The following is a 25041-nucleotide window of genomic DNA, read 5'->3' on the forward strand; positions in this document are numbered from 1 at the left end:
CCATGCTATACAGTAGGTCCTTGTTTATCTATTTTATATATAGTAGTGTACATCTTTTAATCCCATGCTCCCAATTTATCCCTCTCCTCCCTTCCCCTTTGGTAACTGTAAGTTTGTTTTCTAGGTCTGTTTCTATTTTGTAAATAAATTCATTTGTATCTTTTCTTTAGATTCCACATATAAGTGATATCATATAATATTTGTCTTTTTCTATCTGACTTACTTCACTTAGTATGATAATCTGTGAGTCCATTCATGTTGCTCTAAATGGCATTATTTCATTCTTTTTTTTTTTATGGCTGAGTAATATTTTATTGTATGTATGTACCACATCTTCTTTATTCATCTGTTGATGAACACTTAGGTTGCTTCCATGTCTTGGCTATTGTAACTAGTGTGGCTATGAACATTGGGGTGCATGTATCTTTTCGAATTAGAGCTTTCATCTTTTCTGGATATATGCCCAGGAGTGGGATTGCTGGATCATACGGTAACTCTATTTTGAGTTTTTTAAAGAACCTCCATACTGTTTTCCATAGTGGCTCTCCACACCCTCTCCAGCATTTATTATTTGTAGACTTTTTGATAGTGGCCATTCTGACCAGTGTGAGGTGATACCTCATTATAGTTTTGATTTGCATTTCTCTAATAATTAGCAGCGTGGAGCATCTTTTCATCTGCCTTTTGGCCAGATGGTCTTCTTTAGAGAAATGTCTGTTTGGGTCTTCTGCCCATGTTTTGATTGGGTTATTTGGTTTTTTGTTATTGAGTTGTATGAGCTGTTTGTATATCTTGGAAATGAAGCCCTTGTCGGTCACATCATTTGCAAATATTTTCTCCCAGTCCCTAGATTGTCTTTTCGTTTTATGATTTCTTTTGCTGTGCAAAAGCTTATAAGTTTGATTAGGTCCCATTTGTTTATTTTTGCTATTGCCCTGGGAGACTGACCTAAGAAAACATTGCTAAGATTTATGTCAGAAAATGTTTTGTGTATGTTCTCTTCTAGGAGTTTTATGACGTCATGTCTTATATTTAAGTCTTTAAGCCATTTTGAGTTTTTCTGAATGGTGTGAGGTTATGTTCTAACTTCATTGATATACATGTGGCTGTCCAGCTTTCCCAGCATCACTTGCTGAAGAGATTATCATTTCCCCATTGTATATTCTTGCCTTCCTTCTTGAGGATTAACTGACCGTAGGTGTGTGGGTTTATTTCTTGGCTCTCTATTTTGTTCCATTGATCTGTATATCTGTTTTTGTGCCAATACCATGCTGTTTTGATCACTGTAGCTTTGTAGTATGTCTTAAGTCTGGGAGCGTTATGCCTCCAGCTTTGTTCTTTTTCCTCAGCATTGCTTTGGCAATTCTGGGTCTTTTGTGGTTCCATATAAATTTTAGGATTATTTGTTCTAGTTCTGTGAAAAATGTCATGGGTAATTTGATAGGAATTGCATTAAATCTGTAGATTGCTTTGGGTAGTTTGGCCATTTTAACTATATTAATTCTTCCAATCCAAAAGCATGGGATATCTTTCCGTTTCCTTGGATCATCTTCGATTTCCTTCATAGTTTTATAGTTCTCAGTATTTAAGTCTTTCACCTCCTTGGTTAGGTTTATTCCTAGATTTTTTGTTTTTTGTTTTTTTGATGTGATTTTAAATGGGATTGTTTTTTTACTTTCTGTTATTTCATTGTTAGTGTAAATAAATGCCACAGATTTCTGTATATTAATCTTGTATTCTACCTTGCTGAACTCATTTATCAGTTCTAATAGTTTTTGTGTAGAGTCTTTAGGGTTTTCTACATAGAGTATCATGTCGTCTGCATATAATGACTTTTATCTCTTCCTTTCTGATTTGGATACCTTTTATTTCTTTTTCTTGTCTGATTGTTGTGGCTAGAACTTCCAATACTATGTTGAATAGAAGTGGTGAGAGTGGGCATCCTTGTCATGTTCCACAATTTAGGGAGAAAGATTTCAGCTTTTCACTGTCTAGTATTATGTTGGCTGTGGGTTTGTCATAAGTGGCTTTTATGTTGAGATATGTTCCCTTTGTGCCCACTTTGGCAAGAGTTTTTATCATGACTGGATGCTGAATTTTATCAGATGCTTTTTCAGCATCTGAGATGATCATGTAGTTTCTATCTTTTCTTTTGTTGATGTGATGGCAGTCTGGATGTTTTGTCCTTATATTTCCCTTGCTTCCCCCAGACTCCTGCCCCCACCTCATCCCCCGAAAACAAACACATCAACCACTAAGTCCCTGGTACCCATGTTCCAAAAGCAAGCACAGGTCAACCCCACCTCTCCTTCCTGCAAGGCCTCAGTGAAGAAGGAGAAGAAGAAGGGCACCAAAGTGACCAAGTATATCTGAGTATTGAGTCCATCAAGGTCCAAACTGTTTTAAATCTGGAAAGGCAAAGAGAAGGAGGAGAAGAGCTGGTGTGAAGACAAGTGAAAGGGATGGAGGAGAGTTGTCTGGGAGAAGAGGAGGCAGAGGGCCAGCTGAACTTCCTTCCTCGATGGGTGCTGTTGCTGCTCCCAGAGGCCTGTGTGTCCCCGCAGTCAAGCAGCCGTCCGCTTCCCTCAACAGTACGTCCTGCCTTCTCCTCTGCTGCCCTCATGCTGAGCCCTTGACCTCGCTTCCTAGTTCACTGTGAAAGGAGATGCAATCCCAAGAGAGCTCACACAAGCTGTCTCCAGCGCACCTGCTTACACCTGTGTCTGTACTCTGTGACCTGGCCTGTTACTCTCACAGGGTGGCCGCCTCCTATTGTGCATTGGACCCCTTCCCCATCCCAGCGACCCTCTCCCTTCTCTCCCCTCACGTCTATACAGACAGGTTATACCTTCTCCCATTTAAAACAAGGAAACCTAGACCCTACCTTCTTCTTTCTCTGTCCCCCTTACCAGCACTTGCTGCCTCCAGTGCCCCTGTTACCCCTTTTCTCCTGAATCCCCCATCAGGCTCTCTCTTCCACTCCACCAAAAAGCCCTGGTGAAGGTCACCACGATGTTCAAGCCAGTGGTCAGTTTTCAGCTCTTATCCTGTTTGATCTGTCAGCAACGTCCAACACCACTGAAGTTCAAGTATGTTTCTTCATGCGGTTCCAGGAGGCCACACCCTCTCCTGGTTGCTTTTCTGTTTCCGTTACTCATTCCCTCATGTCTCTCTTTCTTGAATGTTGGGTGTACTCAGGCTGTCCCCAGACTTCTCATCTGGACTTACTCCTTGGTGATCTTATCCATTCTTAAATCCCATCTCTATATATGCTGATGACTATCAAATTGATGCATCTAGCCTGAACCTCTCCCGAATTCCAGGCTTGCACATCCCCCGGCTCATTTACAGCTCTGTCTGGATATCCAATGGACATCTCTTATTTAACATGTCCAAAAACAAGCTCCAATCTGCCCTGCCCCAAGCCTGTCCTCCCGTGATTCTTTCCATCTTGTTAATGGCAACTCGGGCCCTCTCGTTACTCTGGCAAATAATTATGGTGCCTTCCTTGACTCTTTCCTTCCTGACACCCCACGTCCAAACAGCAGCAAATCCTGTCAGCTCTACCTTCAAAATGTACCCAAATCCCACCACATCTCAGCACCTCCGCTGCTGCCAGCCACATCTGAGCCACCATCATCCCTGGCCCGAATTAAAGCAGCAGCGTCTTAGTCATCCCCCCTCCACTTGCAGGCTGGTCCCTGTAGCCTCTTCTCAGCACAGCAGCCAGAGGGGTCCTCTAAAACACTGAGTCCGGTAATGTCACCCTTTTGCTCAAAAAGAAAAAACAGTGAGGGGGACTCCCCTCGTGGTCCAGTGGTAAAGAATCCGCCTTCCAATGCAGGGGACGCAGGTTCAATCCCTGGTCGGGGAACTAAGCTGTCACGTGCCGCGGGGCAACTAAGCCCACGTGCCGCAACTACTGAGCTCCGCGCCTCAACGAGAGAGCCCGCGTGCTGCAAACTACAGAGCCCATGCTCTCTGGAGCCTGCACGCCACAACGAGAGAGAAGTCTGTGCACTGCAACTAGAGAGAAACCAGAGCAGACCCCACGCCGGACCGAAAATGATCCCGTGTGCTGCAACTAAGACCTGATGCAGCCAAAAAAAAAAAGGAAAATAAATAAATAAAATAAATAAATGTTAAAAGAAAAAGAGAATTGTCTCGCTTTAATGTGAAACCAATAGGAAAGGATCTTAAAAAAAAATACCTCCCAGTGGCTCCTGTCTCTCTCAGAACAAAGGCTGGCCCTTACAGTAGCCCCTTGTGATGGGGCCCCTCCCACCTCTGACCTCTCAGCACCAGCCCCGCTTAACCTCTAGCTGTTCCTCATACCTGCCAGGTGGGCTCTGCCTGGAACTATTCCCCCAGGTGTCTGCTGGGCTTGCTTCCTCATCACTTACAAATGCAGCCCTTTGTCTCCTAGTACAGCCTTCCCTTATGACCCTGTGTAAGGTGCTAACACCAGCCTAGGGTGCACCAGCCTCATTGTAGGCCTTATTTATCTTTCATAGAGCACCATTTCACGTACTGTGTATTTTAATTATTTACCCTCTCTCTACCACTAAAATATAAGATCCACAGGACCAGAGACATCGTTTTTTGTTCACGGCTGTACCCCTAGAGTAGTGCCCATGATAGGCCTTCAAGAAATATGTGTTGCAAAGAAGATATACAGATGGCCAACAAACACATGAAAGGATGCTCAACATCATTAATCATTAGAGAAATGCAAATCAAAACTACCATGAGATATCATCTCACACCGGTCAGAATGGCCATCATCAAAAAATCTAGAAACAATAAATGCTGGAGAGGGTGTGGAGAAAAGGGAACACTCTTGCACTGTTGGTGGGAATGTAAATTGATACAGCCACTATGGAGAACAGTATGGAGGTTCCTTAAAAAACTAAAAATAGAACTACCATACGACCCAGCAATCCCACTACTGGGCATATACCCTGAGAAAACCATAATTCAAAAAGAGTCATGTACCACAATGTTCATTGCAGCTCTATTTACAATAGCCCGGAGATGGAAACAACCTAAGTGCCCATCATCAGATGAATGGATAAAGAAGATGTGGCACATATATACAATGGAGTATTACTCAGCCATAAAAAGAAACAAAACTGAGCTATTTGTAATGAGGTGGATAGACCTAGAGTCTGTCATACAGAGTGAAGTAAGTCAGAAAGAGAAAGACAAATACCGTATGCTAACACATATATATGGAATTTAAGGAAAATAATGTCATGAAGAACCTAGGGGTAAGACAGGAATAAAGACACAGATCTACTAGAGAATGGACTTGAGGATATGGGGAGGGGGAAAGGTAAGCTGTGACAAAGTGAGAGAGTGGCATGGACATATATACACTACCAAACGTAAAATAGATAGCTAGTGGGAAGCAGCCGCATAGCATAGGGAGATCAGCTAGGTGGTTTGTGACCGCCTGGAGGGGTGGGATAGGGAGGGTGGGAGGGAGGGAGACGCAAGAGGGAAGAGATATGGGAACATATGTATATGTATAACTGATTGACTTTGTTATGAAGCAGAAACTAACACACCATTGTAAAGCAATTAGACTCCAATAAAGATGTTAAAAAAAAAAAAAGAGGGCTTCCCTGGTGGCGCAGTGGTTGGGAGTCCGCCTGCCGATGCAGGGGACGCGGGTTCGTGCCCCGGTCCGGGAGGATCCCACATGCCGCGGAGCGGCTGGGCCCGTGGGCCATGGCCGCTGGGCCTGCGCGTCCGGAGCCTGTGCTCCGCAACGGGAGAGGCCACAGCGGTGAGAGGCCCGCATACCGCAAAAAAAAAAAAAAAAAAAAGAAATATGTGTTGAATGAATGAGTATGAAAATTCAGAGCAGTTGCTCCCTGAGTTTAGAGAAGACTGGAAGAATCCAGTGGCCCTTAGGAATCAATGAACCATGATCAGGTAAAGTAGAGAAATAGGTGACAGAGAGCAGGGCTGGGTATCTTTTGGAAGAAAACAGGTGACCATCTGTACTGGGCCAGTTCTATAGTTAGGCAGAGTATATGGCAGGAGAGCTCTTTTTCTGAGGTTTATGCAACAGATGTGGTTTTGTATAAATCACACTTCTGTAAAAGGAATCCTATTTTAAATGTACTAGCAGAGATTGCTATTTAAAGGAATCTGATGTCAAATTCTTTGGTAAATTGACTAATCTCCTGATTTGTCCTTAGTGTCCATTCATATTTTCCGGAAAAAAAATTATATTTACTTAAATCAAGGTATGCTTGTCTGAGCTGAGGAAATCCCTTCATTTTCCATTTTTCCACTTTATTATTATAAAAGTAAATATTATAATATAAAGTCTTTATTATCCCCTTTTTCTTTGCTCCTCCCATTCTTCCCCCTCTTCATTCCTGCTTTTCCTTTAGCTGAGCTTTTTTCCTCCTTTAGACTCTGACATAGAATGTTCTTCTGTAACACAGCCGGATTTAGAGTGTGGTGAACAGTGGCCCTTTCTCAGACCAGATGAGTCCAATCCTGGGTGGAGCAAAGGAATCTGTTAGGGGTGGATGAATGCATACGGGGGGATACAGGGGTCAGTTCTTAGGTGATATTCAGGTACAGCCAGATTGGAGAACCACTGACCAAAAAAACACTGTGTGCTATTTGAGGCTGTTGAATGAGGCTGGACAGGCATCCCCTATGGGGCTTTGCAGAAGGTGCTTGATGCGAATTTGGCCATAGACTGTGACCGGACTGGCTGATTTGTCTGGGGGCTGGAGTTCAGGGCTCCGGACTATCCCCTCTCGGTACGTCACCCACCTGCGGAAATCTCAGAGAAGAGCGAGCTCCTGGGACCTCTGCCTGATGGAGTTTAGTCCAGGTGATCTCAACAGTGTCAGCCTGCAGTGACCTTGGACTTCACAGGCCCAACATCCAACCTGTCTCCCTTCAGACTGGAACAGGTTCCTCCCGAGAAAGAATAAAACTGTGTATTATGGGGGTTTGGTGGGAGGTGTGCGAGCAACTAAGACCAGAACCTGCTTCCATGACGATAGTACAGGCTGATTTGTTTAGAGGTTGTTTGACCTCAGGGATGGTCTTCTTCAGGTACCCACTCTAGGTTTTCTGAAAAACTTTCTCCTTTTGGTTCTCATCAGAGGTCAGAGCAGGGGTTTAGTAAACAAGTTGGCTCTGGCTAAGAGTTCAGTTGTAACCATATAGGTTGTAGAGTGTAGAGCATGTGCCCGACTGGTGTGGCTGGACCTCTCCAAGCCCACTTGTTTCCCTATAAAGTGTGCCCAGCTCTCTCACCAGGGTTTCTCAACATCAGTCAGACTGCAAATGAAAGCTCTTTGCAGACTGTGAAAGGCTAGACAATAAAGGAGAAATGCTATTGTTATTATTTTCCATGCACACCTGGTCTTCACACATTTGAATGAGCCAAACAGGTGAATTGCGAAGATCTAAGGTTACCGAATTCATTGTTGGAGTCAACATATCTTCCCGCAGCCGCCCTCTTGTGTAAAATGGGACCCTATTTATTTATAAATTGCATTTCGGGAAAATTGGGTCACAGTCTTGTGAAGACCGCCATCTGAAGTGAGAAGTGAAGCTGAAGAAGGAGACGCAAGGGGTGTCACTGAAGCCACATGGGAGAGTTTGGATTTCGCGAGATCAGGGACCCGTCGCTTTCTCAGCAGGGAGAACTCAGGAGGAAAGTGATTCTTGCTGCTTCATTTGGGTCCGTGGTGGTGGAGAGTAGAGGTAGAGGGTCAGTTATATAGTAACATTGGGGTGAGTTTGCTGTAGAAATAGAAGATAAAACAGAGGTTTGGGGGGCGGGAAGTGGCAGGCTCTGGCATTGTCTAGGTCTCTCAAGTGCCTCCCAGCTCATTCATTTGACACTGAGACACTCTTAGGAATGGGGTCTGGGAGAGGCACGGAGCTGAGGAAGGGTGGGTCCTGTGCTGTGCCACTACCTCCCCCCTGTGTCTTGAGAGAGTCAGAGCAAAGTTGCTCTGTGCTGCTGAAAGAGAAGAAACAAAACTAACCTCCCCATTAGAAATCTGGGAGGTGGAGAGTGCTGGAGAGCATGGTGCGGGGAGGAGAGGAAGTTGAGCAATGCTGGTGATTTGGGGAAAGACACAGCTCAGGGTTTCCACTCTTGCAGACCAGCTGTCTATCTGGAAACCAAGGCCATTGCGAAAGGCCGCTCGAGCTTGGCTGGGTGCCTCCTGAATGATCGGGATGAATCTGATGGGCCTGCCCCAGGCATCACTTTCTAGGCAGAGGCCTGGCCCTAAGAGGGACTCTAATGAGTTCTCGGTGCAGCCCCTGTGAACGTGGCGGTGCAGTTTGGGTCACTAGGAAGGCAGAACCGAGGCTTCCTCTGTGACAAGAGAAACAGAACGGTGGGGGCCAGAGCATGCCTGTCTGAAGCCACAGCCGCCTGCAGGTGGGGAAGAGGGAAGATGGGCCAGCATCTCCTTTTCCCTGAGACCCGACGTCTCAGTATCTAACCCTCGTGCCCTACATCCTGGGACCTTCTGAAGGCCCACGTGGGTACCCTGTGGTTGTCACAGACGCTCTCCCTTGGGAGGAGGCTGCTGGTGTGCACAGTGGCTGAGACCCACAGGAGACATTGGGATGCTCAAGTTGGTGGGTGACCTGAGCTTGGGTTACACTGGGGGACAAAGTGCAGGGAAGATGCTGATCTTTGCCGGAGGATAAGCAGGATGACCTGGCTCAAGGGGACTCTTCAGTAGTCCTGATAAATGAGGGAGGGAAGACGGAGCTTGTTGGCTTCTTCTCCGGGTCAGGAGGACACGATGGGGTCCCCCTTTCTGTAATCAGTTGCCCCTGTGCTGGATGGTCTGATTCAGAGTCTGTAGAGAATTTCTGAGGACCTTTGGGGATGCAGAGCTGGGGGTTCTCTCCCAGCACAGTGGCAGAGAAAACAAGAGGACGAGGGCTACACGACAGCAAGGGGCCCGGGTTGCCCTGGGAAGGCCTCTCGGAGGCTTGAAGGTACAGGAGGGAGGCTGTTCCCGTCGGCTCTCTCACTCTGTCCCCACGGAATCTGGAACCGTGGCTGGAGAGGGGTCTTGTCAGGTAGACAGGGAGATCACTTCTGGGGGTTTACAAGCAACCTGGATAGTTTTCAGAGAAGGAAATATAGATATTTGTCTCTGGAAAAAGAGTGTTCTTTGCAGCCTCTCTACACCCAATCTAGAAAGATTGCAGACGGGGAGTCTGTATTTCTTGTCTGTGTGACCCCATCAGGGGATGGAGAACCAGCCAGGGAGCTGGTTCTAAATGGGGTCACTGGTGGGGGAGGGGGGCCTGGAGTTGAGGGGCTGTTCATACACCTCAAGAGCCCCAGCGCTGAGCCCCGGGCCCTGGGAGGGGAGGAGACGTCCGTTCTGTCCCCACTGTCTCCCATACGTCTTCCTCCGGTTCTCTGCTCCCCTCCCCATGCCCTTGCGGCCTCCATTCCCCTCCTGCCTGGCTTGCTGCTTTATCTCCCTCTCCTTCCCTGGTCCCTCCTGTCTCCCCGATGTGGATGGAATGGCCTAGAGCTCCATCTGGGCCTCTTTTCCTTTTCAAAAACAGAATCAGATCCTGTTTCTCCTCTGCTTAAAGTTCTTAACGGCCTTCAAGGCCCTGCCTGGTCTGGCGCTTCCTGCCCTCCTCTCGCTCTGCTCCAGCCTGACCAGCCTTCTAGCTGTTCCCCAAACACACCAACCACACTGGCTTCTTTCACTTCACATAATACTTTTAAGATTCATCCTATAGTTGGCATGAATCAGTAGTTTTTTCCTTTTATTCCTGAGTAGCTTTCCGTGGTGTAGCTATACCGCAGTTTGTCCCCAGGTGGAAGGACATTGGGATTGTTCCCAGTTTGGGGAGGTGATGAAGACAGAATCTGGCTTCTTTTCATCCTCACTCAAGGGTCCCCATCTGGCCCTGAGACCTTCCATTTCTCACAGGTGTAGGGAACTTTTATATATATATATATATATTTTTTTTTTTTTCCCTGTACGCGGGCCTCTCACTGTTGTGGCCTCTCCCGTTGTGGAGCACAGGCTCCGGACGCGCAGGCTCAGCGGCCATGGCTCACGGACCCAGCCGCTCCGCGGCATGTGGGATCTTCCCGGACCGGGGCACGAACCCGTGTCCCCTGCATCGGCAGGCGGACTCTCAAGCACTGTGCCACCAGGGAAGCCCCCGGGAACTAATATATTTGAAGACACCTGTGCCCCTTCTTCCCCATCACTTTTCCCCACCACCACTTTCCCTGATTTCTGTTCTCTCATCTGACCTTCTGTGGTTCACCATCCTAGTTGGTTTCCTTTGCACACACCCACTTGATCTGTAATTCTCTTAGAATGGGGCGCCCAGAGCTGACCGCATTATTCGCTGCTCAGCAGCCTCTCCGCACGTGGTAGGATGACTCAGTACTCCAGGTGAGGTTGAAAGCTGTAAAACCAAGGATTGGCTCCTGTGCTGGATCTTCTAATTCTGTTGATGTAGCTCAAAATGAAATTACCTTCTTAAATTTTATTATGGTGGCCACATCGTACTGTTAATGAACTTACCGGGAATAAGTTTGGTCCCTTTCACCTGGGTTGCTGTTCGCCCGTATGTACTAGGATTCTGGGCCCAGGAATTTTCTGTTTTGTTGTTTTTCGCCCATGGTCATGGTCTACCAGTATCATCCAATGCATTTACTCCCAACATCAAGATGATGGTAGCCAACAACCAGCACCTGTAAGGGCGGACATCGACCCTCGTGGACCTCCCTGTCTAGCTCAGGGGACACCAAACTTTTTCTGCCAAGGGCCAGATAGTAAATAGTTTGGGCTTTGTGGCCAGCGGCTTCTGCAGCTGTTACTCCTCCCCCCTCCTCCCCTCCTCCCTCTTTCCTCCTCATCCACCTCCTCTGCTTCCTTTAAAAATGTAAAAACCAGGGGCTTCCCTGGTGGCGCAGTGGTTGAGAGTCCGCCTGCCGATGCAGGGGACGCAGGTTCGTGCCCCGGTCCGGGAAGATCCCACATGCCGCGGAGCGGCTGGGTCCGTGAGCCATGGCCGCTGAGCCTGCGCGTCCGGAGCCTGTGCTCCACAAAGGGAGAGGCCACGGCAGTGAGAGGCCCGCGTACCGCAAAAAAAAAAAAAAAAGTAAAAACCAGGGGAATTCCCTGGCGGCTCAGTGGTTAGGCCTACGCACTTTCACTGCCGGTGGCCCTAGTCGGGTAACTAAGATCCCACAACCAATCCCGGCTCATAGGTTATACTCAGGCTGCAGGTCAGGTCTGGCTGGCAGTCAGTAGTTTCGACCTCCAGTAGCCTCTGTTCTTTCTCATCCTTGTCAATGAGATGTTATAAGAGACTGGCAAGCACCTTGATGATGGAAAATCAGACACACACGTTGATGTTTTCCTGAAACGGTGGCCTAGAGTTTTAACGAGGAAACGAGGTCAGTCTGGCCTGACTTGCTTCCGTGAACGTAAGTTGGTGCCTGGTGAGCGGCGCCGCCTTTCCTTTTGGGAATCTCTCACGAATAACAGGTGGAATTTTGCCGTCTTCTCTTTCGGTAAATCACGATTATCTTCACCCATGTGTGGTCCTTGGGCGCCACTCCATTTCCCCACAATCTCGCCACGCGTGTCACTCTTAACCCCTCGTGTCTTCCTCGTCCGAGTCGGAAGCCTGAGCTCACTCAGCACCGGGAATTCTCTGACAGTCTCCTCACTCGCCTTGGGTTTGCTCTTTCAGTGCTCTCTGCCTTTTTCAGTTCAAAGATCATCCTGGACAGAAAAGACAGAAGCAAATTAGGAGTTGATTGGGACTTCCTTGGCGGTCCAGCAGTTACGACTCCCCGCTTCCAATGCAGGGGACGCGGGTTGGATCTCTGGTGGGGGAACTAAGATCCCACATGCTGCAGCCAAAAGAAAAAAAAAGTATCATCAACATGTCACCATTGCTGAAAGCAGCGTGCCCATCCCCTCCTGTTCCTTTTGCTTTTCGTGTAATGAGGTAGCCCTTTTGGGGGTCGCACACATTTTCCGGAAGCCTCGTCTCATTTTGGCTTTAGCTTTCTGATCCTGCTCACACACACAGGCATAGGTAACGTGCACCCGTGCTGCTTTCTTTTTTCATCAAGTACTTCTGAAACTGCAGTCAGAGGAGGAGGAAGGAAAGAATAGAAAGAGGAACAGGAAGAGGACGGTCTTTATCTCCCTATAAACAGTTAACTCTTTGGCGACAAGATCCACTTTCTCCCGCGTCTCCAGCGGCACTGGGTATGGTGTCCTGCACCCAGGCAGCGGGTCTGGGTACAGGGATCATCCCTCACAGTCTGGGAGAGGCCCACCTGGAGTTGTGTAGCATAGTCCTACAGCCTAGGTGGCGGCCCTGCCCTGCAAAAAGGAGGTATTCAGTCAGAATCATAATTCCTCTGTGTTTTCCACCTTTAAAAAAAAAAATTGTTTTACACGTAACATAAAACTCAGCCAATATAAAGTATATAATCCTGTAGCATTTAGTACATTCATGATGTTGTGCCACCAATCACAACTATCTAGCTTCAGCACATTTTTTTCATCGCCCCAAGAGGAAACCCTGTACCCATCAAGCAGTCACTCCCCATTCCCCCTCCTGCCTGAATCTGGCAACTAGCAGTCTGCTCTCTGTCTCATGGATTTGCCTATCCTGGGTATTTCGTATAAATGGAATCATACAATATGTGACATTTTTTGTCTGGCTTCTTAGCATCATGTTTTTGAGATTCATCCCTGTTGTAGCCTAATCAGTTCCTCCTTTTTGTGTGTGGGGGTGTGTTTTTATCGTGGTAAAAATGTACATACCATAAAATGTACCATTTTAATCACTTATAAGTGTACAGTTCAGTGGCATTGGGTAATTCCACATTGCTGTGTGACCATCACCACCATCCCTCTCCAGAAGTTTTTCATCTTCCCAAACTGAAACTCTGTCCCCATTCAACAATAACGCTCCACTTCCCCCTCCTCCCAGCCCCTGGCAAACACCATTCTACCTGTGTCTCTCTGAATGTGACTGCTCTAGGTACCTCATATAAGTGGAATCCAACAGGGTCTGCCCTTTTGTGATGGGCCTATCTCACTCAGCATAATGTCCTCAAGGTTCAGCCATGTTGTAGCAGGTGTCAGGATTTCCTTCCTTTCAGGGCTGAATAATATTCCATTGTGTGGATAGACCATGTTCTGTGTACCCATTCCTCTGTGGATGGACACTTGGATGGCTTCCCCCAGTGTTTTCCACTTTGGTTGCTTGTTTCTTCAGTTGTTCTGGGTGCTTCACAGTCCTGGCCACCCTGCTCCCAACACAGGTTTGTACACCTATTACAGAGTTGATTGACATTTTTTAATCTTCTCAACTTTCTTACTCCATCTTCCCCTCTAGATTATCAGACTGCAGAAGAGCGAGTGCCTTTCCTTTTGCTAAACCCTTCGAAATCTGCATGACCCAGATAATTAGATTACTCACCACCTCCCCAGAAGCCAGAGGAAGGTTGGGGGCTTTAGAATGGGAGGGGAGGGAGAGATGTGATCCTAATTTCAATAGTCCTCAGCTTATGAAGTAGATAAGACTCACAAAATACTAAAAAAAAAAAAAAAAAAAGAGAAAAAAATACTCTTAGTCTGTTCAGGCTGCCATAATAAAATGTCATAGACTGGGTGGCTTAAACAATAGGAATTTATTTCTCACAGTGCTGGAGGCTGGGAAGTCCAAGAGCAAGGTGCTGGCTGATTTGGATCTCCATGAGGGCTCCCTTCGTGACTTGTAGACGGCCACCTTCTTGTTGTGTCCTCATGTTGTGGAGAAAAAGAGAGCAAGAGAAAGGGAACCTGCTCTGGTGTCTCTTTTTTAAGGTCACTAATCTCATCATGGGGGCCCCATCCTCATGACCTCATCTAACCCTAAGTACTGCCCAAAGGCTCCAGGTATCATCACACTGGAGGTTAGGGTTTCAACATACAAATTTGGGGGGCACACAACTCAGTCCATAGCACATACCTTTTATAAAAAGCATTTAAATGAGGCAAAGTGTTTAGCCATATGGAGCCTAGCTAAGTGCTAAAGGATTGTAAGAAAGGATAACTGGATATCATTAGTTAAGGCAGCTTATATTTAAATATCAGCAAGATTTTTCATTGGAGAGAAAAAATGTGACTTGGGGAGGGGACGATGGAGGTTCCTAGACAGGTGAGTGGAACAAACAAGGTATCACGTGGTGATGAGGATGTCTACTTGGAGAGGGCCGGGCTGAGCAGCCTTTTTCCTCTGTCAGCCCATCCACGTGTCAGGCACAGTGTGTGCACTGGGGGGGAACAGCAGGATCACACGGTCCCTGCCAGCACAGAGCTCACTGTCTAGTGGTGAGACCTACAACAAGCAAAGGAACCAACAAGGGAATTTCAGGTTGAGATAAGAGCCTCTACAGGAAATAACCAAGATGGTTATTGATAAAGAGGTACTGCAGGCCAAGGGGTGGGGAGATGCTTTAGATTAGAGAGGCTGCCTAGGAGGTGGTATTTGAACAGCCGGGAAAAGAAGGAACATCCAGTCTTGCAAAGAATGGGAGGCAAAAATCTGACCATTCCAGGCATAAGGAGCATCAGAGACAGAAAGAATTTTAAATGTTTGAAGAACAAAGAGGCAGCCCATGTGGTCGGGGTGTAACAAGTAAGAGGGCAAATGGGAGTTGACGCTGGTGTAGGGCTTTGTCCGCCGTGTGGGAGGGCAGGCTTCATTGGTGGTGGTGGGTTCTGCGGCAGGTGGCGTGATCTCAGGTGTGGTTTATCAAGATCACTCTGGCTGCTGGGCAGAGAGCAACTTGGGGAGGGCTAATCCACTTGGGAAGCTATTTCAGTGGTCCAGTGGGGACATGATAGAGGTTTGGGCTTGGCTGGAGGCAGAGGAGATGGAGAGATAACAGAGGGATTTGGGAGGCGGAAAGGGCAGCATTGCTGATGGGTTGGATGGGAACATTGAGACAAAGGCAGCAGTTAAGGGTGACTTCTAGGGAGACTGGGAGAGGAATAGTTGAGCAGTGGGGCATGTTGGCAGAAATGAAGAGTTCAAAGCCATGGGCCTGGTTGAGATCACTCAGGAGCAGTAGAGATCTGGGGCGCAGCTGCTGTGGGGTAGAAAGCAAGGCAGGGGACTTCCCTGGAGGTCCAGGGGTTAGGACTCCATGCTTCCACTGCAGGGGGCTCGGGTTCGATCCCTGGTCAGGGAACTAAGATATCCCGCATGCCACATGGTGTAGCCAAAAAGTAAGAAAAAAAAAGAAAGTCAGGCAGGTGGATGGCATTGAGGCTGCCGAGTAGCTGAAGGTAGCACAGTGTGGGGACAGGGACCTGGGTTTGAATTCTGGCTCCACCTGTGGCTGCCTTTGCTTCTTTGGGCAACCTGACTTGGAAAATGGGTCAGAGTCCCTGCCCTCTAGGGGAGGGGGGATCAGAAGCAAATCCCCAAGTGCAGCGCCTGGTAGAGGCTCAGCTGCTACCCCTAATCAATCCGGTGACAACAGTGACGACATTCTATTATTATTATTTCTGATCAAGAGAAGAATTCAAAAGACTTGACGTCGGACATCCACTTCCAAGTGTCACGGCCAAGACCAGAGCAGTCTCAGTGCTGAAGGCTATGTTCGGTCTTCTGTGCCTTGCTTGTCTCTTCCCTGAGACTCGTGTGACTGCGACTCGGTTCTGAATCTGTCATCCTCACTCAGGCTGCCCTCACCTTTACCATGACGTGCCCCAGCAGTCTTTTGAGTCTGTCTCTCTCCGGCATCAGAGCCCACCCTCCCCATCGCCAGCCTCGTTCTTCTCCAGGAGGAGCTGACGGCCCAAAGCATCCCTTTCTGCCCTGCGCAGCAGGTATTAACAGGACCACCTGCCTCATCTGTTTACCCCAAGCCTCCAAACCTGACGCGGTGAGGGATGCAGCGTGCAGCCCCCGTGCTGGGCAGCATCACCAAGGCCATCGGTGGTGGCCACCTCTGGCTTTGCTGAGCAAATGCCTACCGCCCACTGATGCCCTTTTCATTCCTTCTGTGTCCTTTCTAGCCTACTTCCTCCTTTCTCCTTCTGCCCTGCCTGGTCGCAGGTTTTCCTACACTTGGCCCAGGCACTGGGTCCTCCGGTCCCTGGCTTTGGCACCTGCCTCCCGCACCGGGCACATCCTCCGTGCCTGCCCCTGCCATGGAACCTTTGCGAGCCAGCCCGGCCTTGGCAGCCCAAGCGCTGGTCCCTGCCAGCAGCTGTGTGCGTGACCTGACTGTGGCCAGCTGCCCCCGCAGCACGGGCCCAGGCCTGGCCCCCCGCAGAAGCAAGGCCCGAAGTTTCCCCATTGGCTGCAGCCTGGCTGAGGCTGTCCTGAGGGAGCAGAGGACAGGGATGGGGGCGGTGGGGGGGCGGGGAGCGGAAAGCCGCCCTTCCTACGGTGCCTGCTGATAATTGGCCCTCCGGAACCAGCCTGGGACACGAGGGCCAGCTGGGTCAGGAAGTGGTGTACAATGCTGCTCTTTCGGGGGGGCACTGCACGGCCTGAGGTCCTGTGTGACTCCGGCGAAATCTGCAGAACAGCCTGCTCTCAGAGGATGTTCTCTAACCCAGGCCGGAGGTGGGCAGTGGAGCCCCGAATTTCTCACCCTCTGCCCTGGGAGCGCCCCCCAGGCATCGCCCAGCTCCGAACCCAATTATTTAATTCAGAGAGAGTCTGGGGAGGGGAGGGACAGAGCAGATTTTCTCAAGAGACCATGAATCACATACCTGGTACTTTTTAGAGGCAGGCGCACTGGGAAGCTGTCATTAAGTCCTTAATGATTTAATAATTTATTAAGACTCTGCCCCGCCTTAGCAGCTGCGGGCCCACGAGGTCAGAAGGCAGGGTCCTCGCCCTTGGGATTTTAATCTTGGCGGGGAGGTAAGACAATATACTTGTTGTCAAACACACGAAGAGAAATGGGAATTTAAAAAGAAAGAAGGAACGAATTCGAAATGATTGGCCAGAGTGGCCTCGCAGGTCTAAAGGAAGGTCAAGTTTGGACTGTGCTCAGAAGACGGGGCAGGATTTGGGATGCAGAAGGAAGTGGGGGGCGTGTGACGCAGGGTGGCATCCCAGGCACCGAGCATTGCACAAGTACAGGAAACTCAGCCTAGCGTGGAACTTCCGCCCTGGATGTGTCCGGTGTCTGAGATTCCGAGGGCCCTGGAGGACCACAGCCTGCCTTTACGGGCCCAGAGGCTCAGCCCTGCCTCTGAGCCCGAAAAGCCTGCTACAGAAACCGGGTGGTGGGCCTGCAGCTGTGGGCTGGACCCTGCCCGACTTCTCAGTAGGGAAGCGTTGATTGGAGAACTTTGGGCATGTTGGCTGCAGTGGGTGGGCACTCCCAGGAACCTGCCAGAGCTGCAAGAGAAGGGTCTGTGGCAGTCCTGACCAGGGCAGCCAAGGCTTGCAGGTGTCTTGTAGCTATTGATTTGGGTAGAGACTTCGTTCCATAGCCCAGGGCTAGGCTAGGTGCTGTGTTGGGGTCCTGGGCTCGTACTGGGGCTGTGACTCTGAATGTCCACACAGAAGTTGTTTCACACTTTCCTTTTTCAGGGCACTGAAAAGGTACCTCCTCAAACTCAGGAGGACGGAGTGGCGTTTGCATCCGGTCCCTCCCCTGCTTCAAGAGCCTTCCATTGGGACTTCCCTGGTGGTCCAGTGGTTAGGACTCCATGCTTCCGCTGCAGGGGACATGGGTTCAGTCCCTGGTCAGGGAACTAAGATCCCGCATGCCACAGCACGGCCAAAAATAAAAAACAGAAGAGCCTTCTGTGGATCTCAGTGTCCACCAGGTCACAATTTCTTGCCCTTATATCCAAAGCCCACCATCATCTGAAGGACATTTACAGAGTCTAACAGTGAGAAGGAACCTAAAAATCACCTAATCCAGCCTGAGCCTGTAAGTCTTTTTCACAGTAACCCTAAGAAGACGTTGCCATGCCTCTGCCTGTATACTTCTCATAATGGGGAATTCTCTCTTTCATGAGACAGCTTTAAGTTTATCCAAAAACGGCCTGACTATACTTCTACCCGTCGGTCTAGTTTTGATCTTTGGAATTATTCTTCCTTCCACATGACCACCTTTAAGAATATTGATATTCCTCTAAGTTGTCTTCAGGCCCCAGGCTTATCCCAGCCCAGGTCACTCTCTTTTAGAAGTAGTCTAGTTTGTTGGTTTCCTCCATAATGTACAAGGTCTAAAACTGAATAGTGTTTCACATGTGAATTTATCTTCATAAGGAATTAGAACCATCCCCTCCCTCATTCGGAATACTGTACTCCTTTTAATACATCCAGAGCCAGACTTGCATGGTGATCAGCCACATCACAGCGTTGCTTATATTAAGTTGGCAGCCAAATAAAACACCTAAATCATTTTCACAGGTGCTGCTTTGACTCATATGTCCCCTGTGCCAGCGAGTTTAGACCTAAATATAGGAAACTTCGTTTATACCTGCTAGATTGCATCTAGTGAAGTTTCACCCATTTTTCCAGTCTGTGGAAATCATTTGGACTCTGGTTCTGTGTCTCTGTGGTGTGGAGGGCCATGTCTCATGTGGGGATTGTGATCCAGAGCCTGAGCTGTGGAGCCCCACTTCCGAGTCTGAGTTCCAGCTCTACACTGGCCGGTAGAGCAGCCTTGGGCAATTTACATAGCCTTTCTAAGCCTTGGTTTCCTCATCTGTAAAATGAAGATGATTAATACTAATACTCACTCGTAGGATGTAGAAGTTATAAGACTTTAATGAGATAATTCGTACAAAATACTTATTAACCCAGGGCTGGGTAGTAAGCACTCATTAGCTGCCATTATCTTGATGATTAGAACCACTGCTACTGCCAGTTCACTTCCTCAATCTTTTAAAAATGACTGTTTCTCACCCCAAGCCCCCCCAGCCTCATTGTCCTTTGCTTACAGTGTCCCCTCAGCCCCAGATGCCTGCCTCGTTCTGCCACCTGCCCAGCTTCAAAACCTCTGCAGCATCTTTGATTCTTCCTTCTGTTATGTTCCCTGTAACTGGGAGCTCCTACTGGCCAGTCCTATTGGAGTTGCTTCATAGCCCACCTTGTGTCGGGTTCTTTCCATTTCACTTCCATCTTTTAGGTTGAGGCCTTTTTTCCTTCACTTCTCTGCTATTAATAGCTGCCTCCTTCAACTCTCTTCCCTTCAGCTGCTTCCGTCCTTTCCCGCCCCCTCCGAAGCCCACTGGCCCCCCGCACTCAGTGCTACCTCCCTTTCTGCCTTCACGCCCCGTTCTGCCCTTGCACACACGTGGCCCTGCAGCAGAACCGGCCCTCGCGTTCCAAGCCTTTCCGGAGCTGGGCTCGAGGATCCGACCACCAGAATAGTATGACCTTGGGCAAGTGGCTTAGCCTTTCTGTGCAACAACCGTAAGTGCCCCTTGAAGCTGTAGGCAGCGTCATTGAGAGAAGTCAGTCAATGGCAGGGGAGGCACCGGGGACAGACAGGTGACCCCTTTCTTCCTTAGACAAAGTTTCCCTGGGCAGCATCGCAGTTTCACAGGATCTCTCCTTCCTTTCAACATGTAGAGTACAGGATATTTTCAGTTTTCAGACACACACACACACACACACACACACACACACAGTCTACAGTTACAAACTCATGGTATATTATTTTATGTGGCTTAAGGGAATTTTAAGGATTTTTTGTTTGTTTTTGTAAGCAAGGCTCATACTGACCACAATTGCTTGGGCAATTGGTCTTTGGTCCATCAGTATAAATAGATATTTGTGGACCAAGTCTAAACCCCACCCATCACAGTCCTCCCTCAAGGCCCTGACGCAGTTTCTAGCATTTCCAGCCAACATGGATTTCTCTTTTTCCATCACAGCCTGTGCTACTGGCTGTCTCTACCAACCCCCTAGAACTTGACCACATCCAGTTCACACCCTACTGGATTTGCATCTCTTGGTGTCATCTTACGTATTTAGGTCCCTTATAACTCCTTATGAACGCAGGCAACCTTTAAAGGCTCAGCAAATGTGGTCACTTTGCCCAGAGGTCTGTCTGCAGCCAGGATCCCATCATTGTTCTAGAGCCAGGAGAGAAACATAGTTGAAAGCATGTAACTCACCTGAGGAAATCTGAAGGAAAGAGGATGACGTGGGACAGGCATGGAAGAAGGAGCTGAGAAACAAGGTCCAAGGAAGGACTTGTGAAGAGGAAGCTGGAAGTGCTGGGTCTCCACAGGACACAAGTGCTGCCTCACTGGGAGATTTTAGGGGGATAAACTTTTTACTTCTTTCTTGCAGCATCTCTTATATGAGATTCCTTCTGGACTGGTCTTACCGATGCACTGACAGCCAACAGCTGTGCTCAGTGGCGCCCCCTGCGTGTGCTGTAGGGGAGAGGGAAAGGAGTATCTGCACTTTCCTTGTCTTCGGAGGTGACTGAGCATGATGGGGAAAGGACCCTGTGTTAGTCTCCTGGGGCTGCCATAACGAATTACCACATAGTGTGTGGCTTAAAACAACAGAAATTTGTTCTCTCCCAGTTCTGGAGGCTAGAAGGTCAAAATAAGGGTGTCAGCAGGGCCACGATCCCTTTGGAGGCTCTAGGGAAGAATCCATCCTTGCCTCTTCCTAACTTCTGGTGGTTGCTGGCCATCTTTCGCATTCCTTGGCTTGTAGACACATCACTTTAGTGTCAGCTTCCATCTTCACATGGCTGTCTTCTTCCTGAGTGTCTGTGTGCCTGTGTCTTCACCTGGCCTCCTTATAAGGGCACCAGTCATACTGGATTTAGGACTCACCCTAATCCAGTATGACATCATCTTAACTAATTACATCTGCAAAGACCCTGTTTCCAAATGAGATCACATTCACAGGCGCTGGGGGATTTGAACTTGAACGTGTCTTCTTTAATAGCTTATGCTATTAAAGAAGTTGAGTCTGGCTGACAGACATAGAAAACAAATTTATGGTTACCAAAAGGGATGGGGGAGGGAGGTAGATAAATTAGGAGTTTGGGATTAACGTGTACACACTACTATATATTGGGTTGGCCAAAAAGTTCGTTCGGTTAGTGAATACGTTGTTCAATAAAGCTCTTCGTGAAAATGAAAAACATCTTTTATTTGTACTTAAAACCGAATGAATTTTTTGGCGAACCCAATATAAAATAGGTAAACAACAAGAATCTACTGTAGAGCATAGGGAACTATACTCAATATCTTATAATAACCTACATGGGAAAAGAATCTGAAAAGGAATATATATATATATATGTATAATTGAATCACTTTGCTGTACACTTGAAACTAACACAACATTGTAAATTAACTACATCTCAATTAAAAAAAAAGAGTTGATTCTGGTAGAGGGAAAAAAAATACGTGCTATAGTGGACTTAAAGAACACACCCAAAAGTTATGTAAACCAGATGTAAAAGATCATATCTTGGTATAAAACCTATTTTGTACCAAATATATTCATACACATATACATGTACATATACATATATGACATATACATAAGTATGTATTTTTTCCAGATGAAGATTCAAACACAATAAAATACAAACAATAAAACACTTAGAGGAAAATGTAAGCGTCTACCAGTATAAACATGGGGCAGGAGAAACTGTAAGTAAACATAGAAGCTATAAAAGGTAAGATGAACATACTTCACTAGGTAAGGCAATCAACAACCATGGGAACATATAAGAAAATACTCAAAACTTACTAGCAGTCAGGAAATTACAAGTTCATGATGAAATGTCGCTACACCCGTAAGACCGGCAAAAATGAAAAGAAGTGATAACCCCCGTCAGAGGGGATACTTTTGAACATCGCCAGTGGAAATGTGATTGTTAGAGCCTGTTTACAAAGCGTGGTGGCAGCCTTGTTTAGATCCCGATTAGAACAGTTGCAAGAAGGTTGTTTGTTTTTTTAACACAAGAGAGAAATGTGAACACTAACCATTTGATGACATTAAGAAATTATCCTTAAAACTTTAGGTGTGATCATAGTATTATGGTTAAATTTTAAAGAGTCTTTTTTTTTTTTCTTAGAAGTTCTTACTGAAGTATTTACTGGTAAAATGGTATAACGCCTAGAATTTACTTCAGATAATCCAGGGAGCAAGGGAATCAGTGACCAATGGTATAAAGCAAGGGTCAGCGCACTAGAGGTGCAGGCCAAATCCAGACCACCTCCTGGTTTTGTAAATAAAGTTTTATTGGAATTCAGCCACAGTCATTCAGTTCCGTATTCATTTAGTATCGCTGAGGTGGCTTTTTCCCTCCAGCAGCAGAGCTGAATAGTTGTGATGGAGAGCATGTGACTTGCAAAGCCTAAAATATTTACTAACTGGCTCTACAGAAAATGTTTGTGACCCCTCACCCATAAGGGTGCATGTTTGGATGCAAGTTCATAATAATTGGTTGGTGCTGGGGACTGACTATATGAGGGCTTATTAGACTAATCATCATATTTGTGTGTGCTTGGACTTTTCCATAATGAAAAGTTTAAAAAAAAAAAAAGTGGACCCAGTAATCTCACTCCTAGTACTCTATCCCTTGGAAACGAAAGCCTCAATTAATAAGGATATATGTATAAGAATGTTTACTAAAATAGTTTACTGGAAATAAATTGCCTCCCAATACGGGATGCTATAAATGACATCCACCCCCGCCATGGAATATTATGTTATCTTTTTAAAGAATGAGCTAGCGTTTTACCAGTTCACTTGGAGAATGTTTCATGGGATATTTTCAAGGGAGAAGAGCAAGATGTGAAAAAGTCTGTGCATGACAGTCCCAGTTTTATAGAACAGTGACAAAAATAAGCCCTTCGGAATGTAGGGGTGTGTGTGTGTGCGTGCGTGCGTGCACGCGTGCAGGATGCATAACGGGTTGCTAACATGGGTTGGGGGTAGAATGATGTCTGTGGAAGGAAGCAAAGCAAAACAGAAAAAGGCTGTATTTCAAAAAACAGCCTACACGATACGATCCCTTGTATGTGTGTGTGTAAGTTATATTTACAGGTATAACGTGCTTTGCTTACTTCAGAAGAGAGTTACGATTTTTAAAACGACCAGAAAGGAGTGAATATTCGTCCTGCCCTATGATAGAAGTAAGAAAATAAAAGGGAATTTGGTTAGGAGCTGGAAAGTGCCCAAGAGCAGGGAAACAAGAGAGGAGAGTGACCACTGTCAACCCGGGCCAGCTAGGGTAGGCTCCATGGAAGGTTCTAGCTGTGAGAGAGGGGGTAGCTGGACGGTCTTTGAGCCACAGCCCCTCCCTGATCTCAGCGCCTCTTCCTCCTGCTCCCGGAGAAATAATGTTTCCCTGGAGGATGAAAGGCATCCCTTTGTGCAGGCTTTAATTGCCATGTTGGGCCAAGTGAATGAGTGGCATGCGGGCGCAGCAGCTGGGCACAGCCAATGCCAGGCAGCAAAGCCCTCTGCCTTAGGACAGCCCGGGCCAGCTGGCCTGGGAGTGCTGCCCACCTCTGCCCCCCGCAGGGGGGCCCTGCAAGGGAACAGTGGAGCAGAGGGGTCTGCGGAGGGAGGAGAAGGGGCGGGGCGTCTGGGAGGGTCCCAGCCACTGTCAGAAGCTTATTCATCTCATCCTCCTTCCCCTCCCCCCTCCCTCTTGTTTTTCAGACTGTCAGCATCAATAAGGCCATTAATACACAGGAAGTGGCTGTAAAGGAAAAACACGCCAGAAATATCCTTCTAGATGTTGCTTGGAGGACCGACCCCAAGGGGGGTCAGATGGGGGGGCGGGGGGGGGGGCGAATGAGGTCGGGGTGAGGCATCCTTGCTCAGCTTCAGGAAGGAAAACTGCCCCCCACCGGCCAGGCCCCAGCAGGGTCTGAACAGTGTGGGTTGGCAACAGCTGGCCTCAGAACCCACAGCCTGTAGAGGTGGAAGGGACCAAAGCGGCCATCTGGCCCAGTCTCGCCTCTCTCCTGGGACTTAGCTTTTCAGAACTACCGAGTCCTTTGAATTTACTCTCCTTTGAGAGATTTCCTCGGGGCACCAGAGGGGTTTTCACCTGTACCATCAAAGCGCTCTGGCCCTGCACCTTGCCACACTGACCACCCCCTTGGAGACATGCTCAAATGCCCTTCTCTGAACATGAAAGCAAAACAGAGGCCTTGGCGGCAGCGGTTGGCCTTAAGCCGACACAAGGGCTCTACCATGGAAATCAGAGCCACTTGTGTGAACTGGTTCACCCCAAACCAGAGGGAAGAAGATGAGAAGGTCAGGGTGGACTAGGGAACTGGTGATTTGAAGATTTTCGCCAAGTCCCCCACGCCAAGTTGGTGGAGGTCCTAGGCAACCACCGTCATGGGTCTGTGGCTTTGGAGGGAAGTGCAGGCCACCTGGCCGATGGATTCCTCGGGACCTGCCCTTGAGGTCAAGTCCAGGTGCTCGAGGGCTAATCCCCGAATCCTGGAGGAGAGGCTGCCAGTGGGCCAAGGCTCGGTCTCTGTGTGTGCTGGGGCCAAGCACAGGGCAAGGGGAGGCTGGGCTTCTGTCTGCGCTGGGAAGTTCCTTCTTGCCGGGGCTCAGCATGGTGGCTGCACCACAGCCAGCTGGGTTGGAACAACCTGTCTTGAAGTCATCCCACCCCCGCCCCTCCGTGGAGGAGACCCTCCAGGTTAGAAGGCCATGGAAGCCCAGCACTGCCAGTGCGATGCCCAGAACAGGTCAGGCCCTCAGGAAATGTGGCTAAGAGCATGTACTGCTCTTCACTGGAAGGAAAGCAGCTTGTCTTTAGCAGAATATGCTTTGGTTGGAATTAGGGCTTTGCTGCAAGATGGGGCTATAGAACCTCTACCGGGTACCCCAGAAGCCTGGCCCAACCGTGAGCCTAGCCGGACCTTGCCTTTTTATGCCCTTGATGCTTACTGAGTCAAGAAAACCAAACCAAGAAAAGCCCTCATTATTGGTGGCCCGATTGATTTTCACAGGGAGTGACCCAGT

At 48.0% G+C, this 25041-nt stretch overlaps 1 protein-coding gene across 4 annotated transcripts in view; it reads left to right on the top strand.

Moving 5' to 3' along the window:
• HIP1 (huntingtin interacting protein 1) overlaps positions 1 to 25041 on the top strand; it is a 153711-nt gene that overhangs the window by 78013 nt on the left and 50657 nt on the right. For 2 of the 4 annotated variants that reach the window (XM_067705883.1, XM_067705884.1), the window contains exon 2: positions 23713 to 23776. The exons of the other annotated variants lie outside the window; for them this stretch is intronic. In XM_067705883.1, the coding sequence (XP_067561984.1) occupies positions 23713 to 23776 (64 nt within the window). The remainder of the gene's footprint in view (positions 1 to 23712; positions 23777 to 25041) is intronic. 4 annotated transcript variants of the gene reach the window in all.

Source organism: Pseudorca crassidens, chromosome 15, assembly GCF_039906515.1.
Source record: "Pseudorca crassidens isolate mPseCra1 chromosome 15, mPseCra1.hap1, whole genome shotgun sequence".
Classification (NCBI taxonomy): domain Eukaryota; kingdom Metazoa; phylum Chordata; class Mammalia; order Artiodactyla; family Delphinidae; genus Pseudorca; species Pseudorca crassidens.